The sequence below is a fragment of the Diabrotica undecimpunctata genome, chromosome 4 (genome assembly GCF_040954645.1).
Source record: "Diabrotica undecimpunctata isolate CICGRU chromosome 4, icDiaUnde3, whole genome shotgun sequence".
NCBI classification, from domain to species: Eukaryota; Metazoa; Arthropoda; class Insecta; order Coleoptera; family Chrysomelidae; genus Diabrotica; species Diabrotica undecimpunctata.
In genome coordinates, this window is record NC_092806.1 from 81718605 (window position 1) to 81733632 (window position 15028).

The 15028-nt window shown below is 35.6% G+C and overlaps 1 protein-coding gene across 1 annotated transcript in view; it reads right to left on the reverse strand.

Annotated features, from left to right (window-relative positions):
* Positions 1 to 4663: 4663 nt before the first annotated feature.
* LOC140439731 (casein kinase II subunit alpha-like) overlaps positions 4664 to 15028 on the reverse strand; it is a 123026-nt gene continuing 112661 nt past the window's right edge. Inside the window, exon 3 of the mRNA XM_072529859.1 lies at positions 4664 to 5026. Coding sequence (XP_072385960.1) covers positions 4761 to 5026 — 266 coding nt within the window. The 3' untranslated portion in view covers positions 4664 to 4760. The remainder of the gene's footprint in view (positions 5027 to 15028) is intronic.

Consider the following 15028-nt stretch of genomic DNA (forward strand, 5'->3'; position numbering starts at 1 on the left):
ACCTTCTACTACAACCGGAGGTGGTGGTTTTGGTTTTTTTATTGGTTTTTCAATTTGTGTTTCTGCACTTGATTTTTGCTGAGAGGGAGGAGATAATGAGGTATCCATTTTACGTTTTTTGTTAGTTTTTTTGTTTTTGGTTCTTATCCAGCCCGTTTCATACGCTAAATCTTCTTCATCGGTGCAGTATTCAAGTTGATCTGTTTTTAATTTCTTTTGTGATTCATCAGCACTTGCGGTTAACCCTGTATGTTGTTCGGCTTTTTCCAGCTGCGCTAATCTCTTTTCCATATCGGCGATTATTTGACTCAACCGTTGGTTATCCATATTAAGTCTCTTAACATTTTCTTCTGACTGACACCATGCATTATAAAGCGACTGCTCATTTTGTGAACGTTGTGTATTCTCTGCGAACATCGCATTGAATAACTAATATAAATAAATAAATTTAAATAGTCTAATAATTTTTGTTTAAGGCCTGGCCTATTTTATTTTTATTATTGAACACATGATGCCACAAAATTCATATTATTTGAATGTACTCAAAACTTTGGGGAGATTTATGGATGCACACGCCCCTTAAAATTTTTATGTGCGCTTAGATTATGTTGTTTCTTTTGTATGAAAAATGCTTTCAGAACAAGAAACGTGTCCATTTTTATTACAAAATGTCAAGTAGTTTAGGAGAAAATGTAAAAAAACAATGTACACTTTTTTTGTGTACACTTTTGTACTAAGGTAAGTTGGATTCAATCAATTTATTTTTGTCTCCGGAATGCCTGATTTAATTTATGACATACCTTTTTGAAACAGCCTGTATGGTTTTAGGAGGATTTTTTATTCTAGAAATATAAATATTTTTAAAACAGAAAAATTTCTCAAGCGAAAGATAAAGTCACGCCTTCCAAGAAAAAGTTCAGTAAAAACCATGCTAAAATGATTCAAAAATAGAAATTAGAGCCACCACAAATTTTAATAATGTAATTATAAGCAATCTACTGTTGTCGTAAATAAAAATTGTGAAAAGTGGTTTCCCATGAAAATGAAATTGGTAATAAATCTGTATTTATGTACAGAAATAGAAAATAGAAAAGTACAAACGCCAATTTTTTCCGATAGGTAGATATTCATTGGCGACAATATTTTCAAACTTATATTTTTTATTTGCTATACACCACTATGCATCAATCTGTAGTTCATTTCTTACGGCTAAACTATTTGATATATACGTTTATAATAAACGCTATAAGTAGTAGAGCTCGGATAGAGCGAGCAATTTCCAGGGTAGTATTTCCTTTAGACTTCATTTGTTTAGATATATACATTATTAATTTAGGTGATATATTACGACTGCTTGTGCATTCACTAAGCAAAAACCAAAGTATTCTCGCCATTAAACATGTATTTGTATGTCAATGTTTAGCCGTAACAAAACGAAATCAGATATTTGGAGCACCCTGTTTAACATAGTAAAATAAACATGTTCTGACAGGAATAGTTTTTGCTAAATGGAAAGAAGAGCAGATGGAGAACCAAAAAAAACGGCCTACCTCAAGGAAGCGTTCTGGCGCCGTCCTTATTTAACATCTACACCAACGACCAACCAATGCACCCTCAGACTGAGAGTTTTGTCTACGCTGACGACCTTGGTATAGCCGTAAAGGGGAAAACACTCGCACAAGTAGAGTCGACAATGGAAGAGGCTTTAAACATGATGTCAACTTACTACAAACAAAACTCATTAAAGCCAAACCCTACTAAAACCCAAGTATGTGCATTCCATCTCAACAACCAACTGGCGCATGTAAAACTGAATGTTTCTTGGGGGGGACAACGCTTGAAACATACTGATAGGCCCAAATATCTTGGAGTAGTACTAGACCGGTCACTAACGTATAAATTCCACTGTCAGAGCACAAGACAAAAGGTTTCTACGAGAAACAACCTTCTCCGGAAACTTGTAGGGAGCAAGTGGGGTGCAAACCCCCAGGTCTTGGAGACAACAGCTGAATCCTTATGTTTCTCAACAGGGGAATATGCTTGTCCCGTCTGGAGTAGATCTAGACACGCCCAAGAAGTCACCACGGCGTTAAATGAAACATGTAGAATAATTACCGGTTGTATGAAGCCTACTTCACTACCCCTACTGTACCGGGTGACTGGATTCGCATCACCAGACGACCGTAGATGCGCCTCACAATATGTGGAGAAGTTCAGGCAAACTTTCGATGAAAGGCACCAATTATACGGGTTTGACGAACCGCCAAGAATCAGCCGAATTAAATCAAGGAAAAGGTTTATGAGAAATGACAGCGTCGAACCACCCGAACTGTTCCCCCTACATCCAGAACAACCTAATGGAATGAATCTGGACTGGAAAACCTGGCGAACACTCAATCGCATACGCACAGGTATTGCCCCTGTAAAACAGAACCTCATTAAATGGGGCATCAAGACAGACAGCGACGCACTTTGTGAATGTGGTTGAACTTGCTATTAAAAAAAACTGGGGGTTGATGAGTGGCAGTAGGGGGTTACATTTGAGGGCATGAATTTTGCATGAAAATTCGTCCCGCGCCCAATACAAATTGACGAGTTTTTTTTTTATTTTGAAAAAACTCTTGGTTTCTGAGTTTATGGGAGGGTCAAATTTTCGTTTTAACACACTGTATATTATTAATAAATTGATGGTAGGTACTTACTAATTCTTAAGCTAAGATATTTTATACTAATTTTCGTAAAAAAAAGGTTTGTTAAAATTTATATGCTTATGTTTATTCCTTTTTGTATAATAAATAAATAATAAAATATTTTCATACAATCTCTCAGATTTCATACAATTTCTCAGACCGTCACCTCAAAATGAGAGCGTTCGTTAACTCATCTCGAGTCCCGAGCGAAGTTCATCTCCCTCCGTTCTTTATCTCTTTGAACGTCAAACAGCCAAGACGTTATGTTGTTTGAGTGTTCTCTTGATGAGGTAAGCCAAAAAATTCCTTATATATTTTCAAATAAATATTTATTTTAGACCTTTACCGGGAGCCCTGATAGTTACTAGAACTATGTTTATTGTCCCGAGGATATAAATACCTATGGATTTATGGGATGTGTTCTGAAACACAATCCTATATATTTTTATGGTGTATAATATGTTCCTGCTAGATAGATCCAAGGTTTATGTCAGCCGTAAGTACCTAGAGGGTAAAAAACATTTTGGATAATACCAGCTTTTGGGTAATTCAGGTTGTACCCATTTTATATTTTTTTTATTGAACAGTGAAGAATCTCTATGAACTAAATAACAGTGAAGTGATTTATTATTGATCTTTTAATTAAAACAGATATCTACATTCTACCTAATAAGCAAATGTATTCTTTATGTGAACGAATTTCGAAATTTGGGATAAAATATAATTTTATTTTCCTATATTTGTCATTCATAATCTAATGCCATGATATAAAATGTTTGTAAAAAAACGTATCTTACGATACGATTTTAATTTTATTTTCGTATTTCGTATTCGAAACACTTCTCATGGTCATTGAATACTGTAAACACAAATCGTTTATTTTTTTTTGGGATAACGTAACTTTTTAACGTAGAATCTTTTAATAACTTTTTGTTCCTTATAAAATAGTAAAGGTTAACTTTGTTTAAAATTTTTGGCGTTCATTTTATTTTAATTTTAAAGATAATATAAACAGCTTTTATACGATTTTTGAAAGAATCGCAGCCAAACTCTTCGACACGATCAGAACGGCCTAGATTGCTTAAATACCTAAGTAAATAGTTTGCTCAGGTTACAATGGTGAAAAACACGAAAAACGCACAACTCGGCCTGTCACTACCCATTCACCCAACATAGGCAACCTCCCGATTCGATTTTATTTTCGGTAAACACTTCGGTCAAAACCGTGTGTGTCATGGAACTGAAAACTGTCACTTACGACAACTGCTGAAAAACGCGAAAAACGCCAAAAAACTAAAATCACGAAAAATGCGAAAAACAGCGGATTCACGAAAATCACGAAAAACTCTGAACATCGCGAAAAACTGGGAAATCATGAAAAATGCTGAAAACAACAAAAAAACTCTAAAAATCACGCAAATGACTAAGAAACGTGAAAAACACCGAAAAACTCGAAAATTAGGGAAAATTCTGAAAAACACGAAAAAAACCAAAAACTCAAAATTAGCAAAAAATGCTGAAAAACGCGAAAAAGCACCGCTCGTTCTGTCATTACCCATTCACCCAACATAGGCAATCTCCCAATTCGATTTTACTTTCGGTAAACGCTTCATATTATGATTCCTTCGTACGCCATTATTCAGTCTACATACAACTGGGGCATATTGACGTTTTTCGTGATTTTTGGTATTCCGCGTATTTTTAGTATTTTTTGGTACACCGAATCACCCTAATGTCATTTTAAGTGATTTTTGAGTTTTTCGGTATTTTTCGTGTTTTGCGGCATTTTTCGTGTATTTTGGCATTTTTCATAATTTTCAAGTGTTTCGTGTTTTTCGGTATTTTTCGTGTTTTTAATGTGATTTTTCAGCATTTTTCTTGATTTTTGAGATTTTTGGTATTTTAATTAGCAAGCCTCGAATTTAACAAATATTTTAAGTCAAATTTGAAATAAAAGACTTTTTTTTCAAAATTGTTTATATATTTAGAAAAACAGAAGCGAGTAAGCTAAATCTGTTCAAAACTAATTATTTATGTATGAATATTTATTTGTAAATTAGTGAATATTTATTAAAAGGTAGTTTTGTTTAAAGTATTTTTTCTTATGTGTGTAAAATACTTGTGGCTTAAGGCTTCTCTAGCAGTTATTCTCTCCGCGTGATCAATTTTTAACAAACTTTCCAATAAATTTACAGATTGTTCATTCAACATATGTTCATGTTCGGTGTTAACAAATTTCTGCCAAGATTTTCTGGTATGACTGCCAATTACCTTTAGACTTACTGGGTCAAAGATAATTTTGTATTTGTTAAGATATTCAACAAGTTCACGTGTTCCTAAAACAAACAAAATACGTATTTTAATAGAGTATGTCGCTAAAAATATTGTGAATTTAAGACTTTTATCTGTGCCCATCGATATTAAGGAAATATATAATCCAATAGTTGAACAATAGCTGATTCTTATTTTAATCCCTTCTAAATTCTGGGGATTCTGGGGTGTTCTGAGGATATGAAGATATTTTGTTTTATCACACACTAATTTTGTAGGTATGCAAAAAAATATTTGTTGGTTACAATGTAAAAAAACTTTCAGTTTCACAATATATTGGGTGTAAATATAACTTATAATGATTTTTACGGTAAAAAAGGTTGAAAAGTTCTTAAAAGGACAAACTTATTTTATTAAAGAATTTTAATGGAATAACTATTTCACTAGACTATTGTTACGATAAATATGACTCATATTTAACCTGTAAACATGTTATCATTCCAATAAGAATTTTCTAGTAGTTTCTCCTACGATAAAACCGGTCTTCTTCCATGCCGTTCGAGACAGTTCAGAGGTCAGCACAGGTCAATATCGGTCCTCTTCGAAGGGACTCCAGAACAACGGTTAATAAATATATATAGAGGAATTTTCATTGTGTTAGACAGTCTGAATAATAATACCGAGTCGAGTTTCGAAATGTAACGCGCGTATTGTCGGGAATATAAATTGTAATAAACGTAAATAAATTATATAATTATACTGTGAAATAAATTAGTGTAATAATTTACAAATAAGGACTTTAATACACTAAGTGTTAAAACATTTTATAATAAATAAAGTTAATAAATTAGACTAATAAACTCAGTTCATTGGTGTCAGAAAAGTGGAATATTTTAAATAAATAGTGAAAATGTCTACGATTTATGAGCTCACAGTTACGGGTTTAAGAAGACTTCTCGAGGACAGATAATTAGCTTCTACCGGAAAAAAGGGGTGATTTAGTCCAAGGACTAAAGAACGCTTTGAAGGAAGAGGGTTTGGACCCAGAAACTTATATATTTGAAGACAAACATACTGCTGTCATCTCGTCGATTTCCAAAGTTTCTGGTGACATCGTATCTCTTTGGAAATCTCTAAAGTCACTTCTGAGATGTCTGGCCTCGACGATAGATAGAATGAAAAGATATAGAAAGACATGAAAAGGAAGATGGAGGAAAAAGGGACGGCAGAGAGAAAACAATCCAATTACAGTAGAGACAAAAGAAGACGAGACGAAATGTAAGTTGGAAACACGGCCGAAATTTGAAGCAAGTGGAGGTTCTGTTCATGTGAAAGTCCCAACTTTCGACGGAAAATCGTCATGGAACAACTACATGAAACAGTTCGAATCAGCTGCAAGAGCGAATGGATGGTCTGAAAAAAAAAGGCTGTAAACCTGAGTATCGCTCTTCGAGGAGATGCCTTCGATGTGCTTCAGACAATAGCCGTAGAGGAGACGGATGATTTCGAACAACTTAAGAAGAGGTTAAATATGCGATATGGCCACGAACATTTGGAGCATGTATATCAGTTGCAGCTTAAAAATCGAAGACAAAAGAGAGATGAGGCTCTTCGAGGATATGAGGTAGATATTGCCAGATTAGTACGATATGCTTATCCAACAGCTCCCAAAGGCATGATGGAAAAATTGGCCGTTCAAACATTTATTGATGGCATTCGTGATCATGAAATGCAGAGAACACTGCGATTAGCTCGTGACAAGACGCTGGTTGATGTCTTATCCGCCGCCCTCGAATACGAGTCAGCTACGCAGGCCTCTGGCGAGTACAGTAAAGTTAGGACTGTAAAAGAGAAAGGAGATGAAGATAAACTTGACCAGCTCGTTAATATGATGAAAATTATTAAATACAAGAAAACGAAAACCATAAAATCAAGAAATTCACCATCAGGAAAACTGGAACGGGTCGGCCTTAGGGGGGCAGCTTCGACCCGGAACTTTTCCAAAGATCCTCTCATACTAATAGCTTCTTTGAAATGTCGAGAAGATAGTGTATATGTAGATGGAGAAATAAATGGTAAAAGGCATACGTTGTTGGTGGATACCGGAGCGACCAGAACCATTATACGCCCGACAGTTATAAACAGCCGTAAGAAACTGTTATCAACGAGGTTGCGACTTCGGACCGCTACAGGTGAAAATGCCAACATTCATGGAGAAATCCAGGTACAATTAGGAATTGGAGCAGAAAAGTTCATCCATACTGTTATATTTGCTGACATCGAAGAGGTGTTATATTAGGAATGGACGTAATGAATACGCATGGATTCCAATTGGATTTTAAGAATAAGGTAATCACAGTTGGCAACGAGGAGGTATTTCTTCATCCACATGATGACAACACTCTGCAAGCAGCCATTAAAGAAGATACAGTCGTGCCTGCGAGAAGCGAAACGATCATAGTAGCGCGGCTACAGGGAATTGTGGACGAAGGAACACCCGTTATGATGGAGCCTTGGAACCATGACGACGAGGTTGGCCGAGGAATCATAATCGGAAAGGAATTGGTGACTTCGGCTAAAGAAATACCTGTGAGACTTATCAATGTCAATGACTACCTAGTGACCATCAAGAAAGAGACAAAAGTAGGAGCTTGTGTACCTGTGACATTCATAATCCGTCAGACGACAACATCCGATAATTCCAACGACAAATTCGACCAAATGGTTGCAGTTGCTGGACAGTCTCTAAATCAGATGAAGAAAAGGAAACTAAAGAAATTTCTTCGGCAGTATCGTAATATTTTCGTACCGAAAGGAGGAAAGACGGGAAGAACTACCATTGTTAAGCATAAAATTGATACTGGTAATGCTAAGTCAATTCGTCAAACAGCTCGACAGGCGAAAAGAGAGGAAGCTGAAAGGATTGTTCAGGAAATGAAGAAATACGGGGTGATAGAACCTTCTACGAGCCCATGGGTTTCTCCGGTGGTCCTGGTTAAAAAGAAAGACGGAACGACGAGGTTCTGTGTGGATTACCGTTTGCTGAATAACGTTACCAAGAAAGATAGTTATCCTCTGCCTCGGATCAATGACACATTGGACACATTGGCTGGAAGTAAATTGTTTTCTACTTTGGATTTGAAGTCTGCATACTGGCAGGTAGAAATGGACCCAGTAAATAAAGAGAAAACAGCCTTCACCACAGGATCTGGATTGTGGCAATTTAACGTTATGCTATTTGGACTCTGTAACGCTCCTACGACATTTGAGAAGCTTCTGGAAAATGTGTTGAGAGGGTTATCTTGGAAAACATGCCTGATTTATCTAGATGACATAATCGTCTTGAGGGAGACATTTAAATATCATCTGAAGAATTAAGAAAACGTTTTTAATAGACTTAAAGCTGCCCAATTGATGTTAACTCAAAGAAGTGCCAGATATTTCAAGGTAAAGTCAATTATCTGGGTCATATAGTCAGTAAAGAAGGAGTGACCGTGGATAAGGGAAAAATCGATTCCATTAAGTAATAGCCAGAACCAACTGACAAACATCAAGTGAGAAGTTTTCTTGGACTATGTACTTACTACCGAAGGTTTATTAAGAAGTTTGCAGATATCTCTAAGCTATTAACGCGACTTACAGAGAAAGCAAGAGATTAATGTCAAAATTTACAGTAAACAAGGTATATAAAGATATGCCATATTGTTGATCATTGTTTAACTTATTGTGATTTCTATGAACAAGCGGCTTAATTTTGCAATACTAATTTCTGTTGAGTAAAAAAGAGACCTAGTATAAAAATTAATTCGTGAATAATTTCATGCATGGGAAAATATAGAGTGGACGTACTATAGTTGTACATGTATGAAGCCAATAATATACGAGTAAAAACCCTTTAAATGTTATTAAATTAGTTTTAAATTACATTGTTGCTAATAATATTACAGGATGTTAAAGTTTTAAATACAATTCACTGCATGGCAATGTAAGACTCCCAAACTGGGGTTGCTGGCCCTGAGACGTAGTCTCGATAAGGATCTTTAGGTATCAACTGATCAAGATGACATTTTAGGACAGATGCCTGAACAAAGATGTCAATGTAACCGGAAATATGTGTCTTAATGCGTGTTAAGGAATCCTTATTTCTTTATTTTATATTGAATATTATTATAATACTTAATTTATTTCGGGTAGAATAAGTTTTAGATTTTAATAATTATATTTCCTCGAAATGATGCAGAATAACCTTATGTGCTTATTGGTCGCATTTCATTCAAAGCGCGATATAATATGATTTTACTTCGACGCACACAAATCGCTCATATATCAAAATAGGCATGCCCGAGTGAGTAGATTTTAACAGAGAAGGTACGACTTCGCTTCCAACCTTCAACGAAAAGGTTAAGAATTCGGAACGTCACATATCAGGCGGTACCGTCTCGCGTCCAACAAGAATTTCATGGAAGGAATCCATTGAAGGGATTGAGCAGTGATGAATTGAGTAGTCACCTTTGGGTTTGCATAGTTAACCAAATCCTAAAGAACACCAATTTAATGTAAGCGATTTTGTGCATAACTTGTAGAAGCATATTATTTGAAATTCAATCTTAAATTTACCAATTCATTTTCATATTTCCTACAATTACTATTCAATGCGACTATAACCAATAATGTGTATAATTTAATATTTTAAAAATTTTAAATGAGCAAGACCTATTTTGGCTGAGTAGCCCATTTCAAGACTTCGCCAACAAAGAAATTTTGATAATTAGAAATTTGCTGGATAATCTCACGTCCTTAAAATTATCTCGCAAATACCAAGTGAAGGAATTCGGCACTTTGCTGTTATCATTTGTTCAAAATAAAGAAAAGTCTGAAACGTACTTAGAATTATTTCGCAAAATAACTAAACAGCGTCACGAAGTGAACACTTCACGATCAGGTAGAAGTTGTTTGAAATAAATATAAGTCTGAGAGACTTAAAAATATTTCGCACGTTGTTGAACTGCCGAAGTGCTTCGATACATCACCGACGGTCAGAAATAAATAAAAGCCCAAGCAAACTTAGAATTATTATTCCTCGAATTGGTGAACGAGCTGAAGCAGCACTTTGCAGTTAAACCATTCATCCAAAATAAATGAATGTCTGATAAAGACGTAGAATTATTTCGCGGAAGGTAACGATTCGAAGTGAGCATTTTACTGTTAAAACGTTATTGTCGAAATTAGTAAAGGTCTTGAAAGAAATTATTTCGCAATTCGTGAACAGTCAACACAAGTCAGTTCCTACGTGCTGAGAAAAATAGTATCGATTGTATATAAGACCAGACGAGCCGACATCTCTCTTAACAATTCAATGTGCCTTCTGAGCACAAATTACTAATAAACCTTTGTCATGTAAGAATAATATTTGAATCTAAGAAACTTCGAACTGCTACAGTACTCTATATTGTCAGTAGCACCCCGTTGAAAGCAGAACCCCCGGTAAACCTCTTGTTGGTGTTAATCGCAACTATTAATTTCTCAAACAATAAAAAGACGGAACAGAAGAGTCTTCGTTCGCATTCTCAAGCAGCGGCTGGTAATCATCAAGTAACTTCAGATACCGTGGAGGATGAACCGACCGTACCACTCTACCCTGAAGGTTTCTGTTAAAAACGGTTGCAAGGTTGCGTGTCCTGGCCCTGAAGATTCTGGTGTACGCGTCATCATTCGGAGAGATGCAACCGTTATATATGGTACTGCAGCGAAGAATATGGACTATCTTTGAACATAAAGAAAACTAAATTTATGGTAATATCGAAATCAACACAAAATGTTCAAAATTTATATTTACACAATGAAATTATCGATCGAGTTAGCAAATACAAATATTTAGGCACTTTTATAAATGAAGACAACGATAGCTCAGCAGAAATCAAAATAAGAATAGAAAAAGCCAGATCCATATTCACTAAAATGAAGAGAGTGTTCTGCGGAAGAGATTTGAGCCTTGAAATGAAACTTCGCCTGATGAGATGTTACGTACTTTCTGTGCTGTTCTACGGAATGGAGTCATGGACGTTGAAAAAGATTGATACCAAAAAATTAGAGGCATTTGAACTGTGGATGTATCGCAGAATCCTGAGAATATCATGGACCGAGAGAGTCACAAATGTCGAGGTCTTGAGAAGAATGAATAAAGAAAAGGAAGTCATATTTACGATCAAAAAACGAAAACTGCAATACTTGGGACACATTACAAGAGGCGAAAGATATGAACTGCTTCGAATAATCATGCAAGGGAAAATAGCAGGAAAAAGGTCCATAGCAAAAAGACGAAACTCCTGGCTAAAGAATCTACGGGAATGGTATAGCTGTAGCAGCAACGAATTGTTTCGGTCAGCAGTTTCGAAAATACGTATAGCCCTGATGATCGCCAACCTTCGGAACGAAGATGGCACTTGAAGAAGAAGAAGAAGATATATGATACTAGTGTTGTCCAACTGCAAGAACAAGACGAGACTTAGACAATCTTGGTCTTGGTCTTGCGCCAATACACCTGGTCTTGGTCTTGGTATTGCACTCCCGGTCTTGGTCTTGGTATTGCACTCCCGGTCTTGGTCTTGCTCTTGCAGCAAGAGTCTTGCAAGTCTTGCAGTTGCTTATTAGCCTATTGTTATTTATTAAACGTTACTTTAGATCTTAGAACAACGTAACAGAGTAAGTACATTTTAAGCTTGAATTAACATAGCCATAATAAAGACCAAAAAAATTAATAATTGTCTAAAAAACTGACACCGGGTGTGGTTTGAAGCCACGATCTAAGCGATCCGTGCCTATGCTCTAATTAACTCAGCTATCTACCATGCCCCACGGAAGTCAATCTGTTTCTTAATAAATGTTTGCATTTACTAAGCTTACATGTTCTAAAACATGGTTAAAACACAAAACATAAGCATACCTGTATTTTAAAGAACATTATCTGCCTAGAAAGCGATTGATGGACATGATGGGCAAAAAATCCACATACATGTATCAAGGGCACAGATTTTTTAGGTGATAAGATAACAAACTATAATCCACTTATTAAAGCAAAATAAATGTTTTTACCAATCTTATCTCTACTTTTATATAAAAAACTAACTTGAAAAAATAAAGAATAGGTAAAAAAGCAATGATAATCAAAAGAAGTTATTTTAAATTAAGGATATACCTACTTAATAAATACATTAATTTACTAAAATAAAGTAGTAGGTACATAATATGTAATTGGTAATAAGGTAAAAGTATATTTTTTTACATGTCCACTTTTTCCAGCGGTTATTAAAAAGCTTGTAATATCTCCACCGAATTTTGGTTTTTCAGGAAGAAATATTTGTAATTCCTTTTTATGAAAAGATATTAGATGCTTCCTTAAACCTGACGTGTTTTTGTTTTTCATTTTCATTTCAACCTTTCTATGTAGGCACAATTTACATAAAGCAATTTGGGTTGCATGAATTATTTCGAAAAACTCATCAAATTAGCTTTTAGGTCTTTTAGATATATAACTCCAACGCTCACTACTCCGACTAGAACTATTTGAATCTTTGTCCCTCATGTCAAATTGTAAACTTTTGTAAAACTGAAAAACAATTATTACATCAGACTCAAAGGAAAGCTCAATTGGGAATGAAGTTAAGTGATGTCGAAAAAGTAACTTCTATACTACTAGTTATAATTTTATATTTATTTTACTTTATGTTCGTTACTATCCAATACCCTAAGTATCTAATAACAAACCGAGAATTCTATATCGTTACTTCGTTTAAATACTTCGGTATTTTGTTTACACAGTAGGCGACATTATCTGTTATTAATTGTCTCGGTACTTTTAAATATTAGCCGCGCTCTTTCAGCAAATTTTGTTTAATCGAATGATCTCATCGCAAATTCAGCAGAAGATTTGTTTATTTAGATTCCTCCTAACTAAGTTATATTGGGAAAAAAATTGAATTATTAAGTTGGTGTCCGTAACAATTATATTTTTTAATAGCTAGGATGACATATCTTGAAAAATTTCGATACGATATCACTGTCGGTGTCGCAATGCAAGATAAAGGCGCGTTTTCACGATACACTTTGGATGATTATCCCGGATGAATCATCCAAAGTGAAAAATAAATGAATCGTGTAAACTATTAATCATCGAAAATGATCATCCAAAATGAATATTGAACGAAGTTGAACCGAGTTCTACTTTTTCTCACTTTAGAGGATGCATCGCGGATGAATCATTCAAAGTGAACCATGTAAACATGCATTTATTGCTGTGATTCATCGGCAGTGACTAGTGAACGGCAGAAAATAGGAAATGGAGCATTTAGGTACACGATACAAAGCTTCGAGTGTTGAAAAGCAATCTCCAGCTGCAAGATTAAGTACAATTTGCAATTTCAGTCTCGGATGAAGAGATTCTCTCGTGGTTGTGCTTTGCTTTTAAATTAACGGTGTGACTTTAACAAGTACCTCTTCAAATTGCACTTCAGACATTCTTAGATGGTTTTTTAACATGACTTGATCTCCTGTATACTATTCCTTTAGCAAACACGTTGACGCCCTATTTTGTAGCGTCGATTTATCCACGACCTTACCCCCCAACGTCGTTTTTCTTAATCCTCTATTTGTCAAGTACATGTCTAAGTTCATTTAAAAGATATTCACTTATTATGCCAATTCCAGCACGTACAACTTCAGTCGGCGCCATTTATAAGTGAACAGACTAATTCAGTCTTGGTAATCCATGTAAACGATATTTACTTTCATCGTCGCAATTACTTTGAATGATTCATCGGGGATGATCATCCGAAGTGTACCGTGAAAACGCGCCTTAAGATTACTTTATGATTACAGGGCGGCTATTCTCAAAATATGGACAATTAATTTCAGAGCGAAGAAGTCGTCTGCTGGAAAAGAATGTACAAAATATTCTATTTTTACATTGTAATTATGACCTCTGAGCACGTGTCAAATGTGTTTTTGTAATGAATATTTTGATTCAGTATGTATGTTTATGGTATTGTTTGTAATACCATAAACATATTGAGTCTTTAAGCATGTAACCGAAATACTATACTCGCTAAAACGACACTTAGTCCTAACTGCAAGACGCAAGAGTCTCGCAGGCTTAGTCTTGTCCTTGCTTAAATCTTGCACGGTCAGTCTTGGTCTTGCCAGCATTAGGCGGTCTTCGTCTTGGTCTTGGTCTTGCAAAAACGCAAGAACAAGACAAAGACTACAAGACCAAGACCGATTTTGGGCAACACTATAGGGTACATCGAAATTAGCTTTCTCGTTACACTGCTCCCCTCTTAGATCTGAACGTCCCGATCAGCAACTGTATATGTAGGCCCAGGATAGCGCAATCTATCGTACTCTCCAGCTCTGCCTAAACCCCTAAGAACAAATAACAGTCTACTGTCTTTGAAAGACACGATCTCTTTGGGTTAATGCTACAGTCATTCACATGCCGGTTTCTCGGAAGATCACTTTAAGCATGCTTCTGACAATCTACCAATCCAGATTTTCTAAGGAATAGTCTATCTTCGGTAAAACCAAATTCTGGATGTCATAATTGCACACGATTTTCTTCAAATTAGTTAGAGCATGCCATATGTCCTCGTAGCTCGCCCTCTCTGTATAAGACTTCCTGGTTACTGGTCACCATATATAGCAAATCATCTTCAAAGCACCATCTTCGAATCGCAGTACTCTTCCAACTTAAGGCTGCTGATTTTTTAACTATCCAAGCGACCAAACTTCTTATTGAATACGGACGATATTCCTTTAGTCATTCTCCAGGTCATGAACAACACAGTGGGCTAGAGAGATTATTTTTAGGAACACTAAATAGATCCTGCTGAACTTCTGGGGCCATGCCGAATCTTCCACTCTTTCGTTTTGCGTAATTTGACATAAATTCCTTAAATCTTGGTAGTTGATAATTTTTGATCTTATGTTGACGGGTTCGTGCTTCTTCTGTTTCATTTGAGCTGGCATAAGGTGCAACACGATTTATGTGAAGATCTTTTGGTTTACCTTAAGGC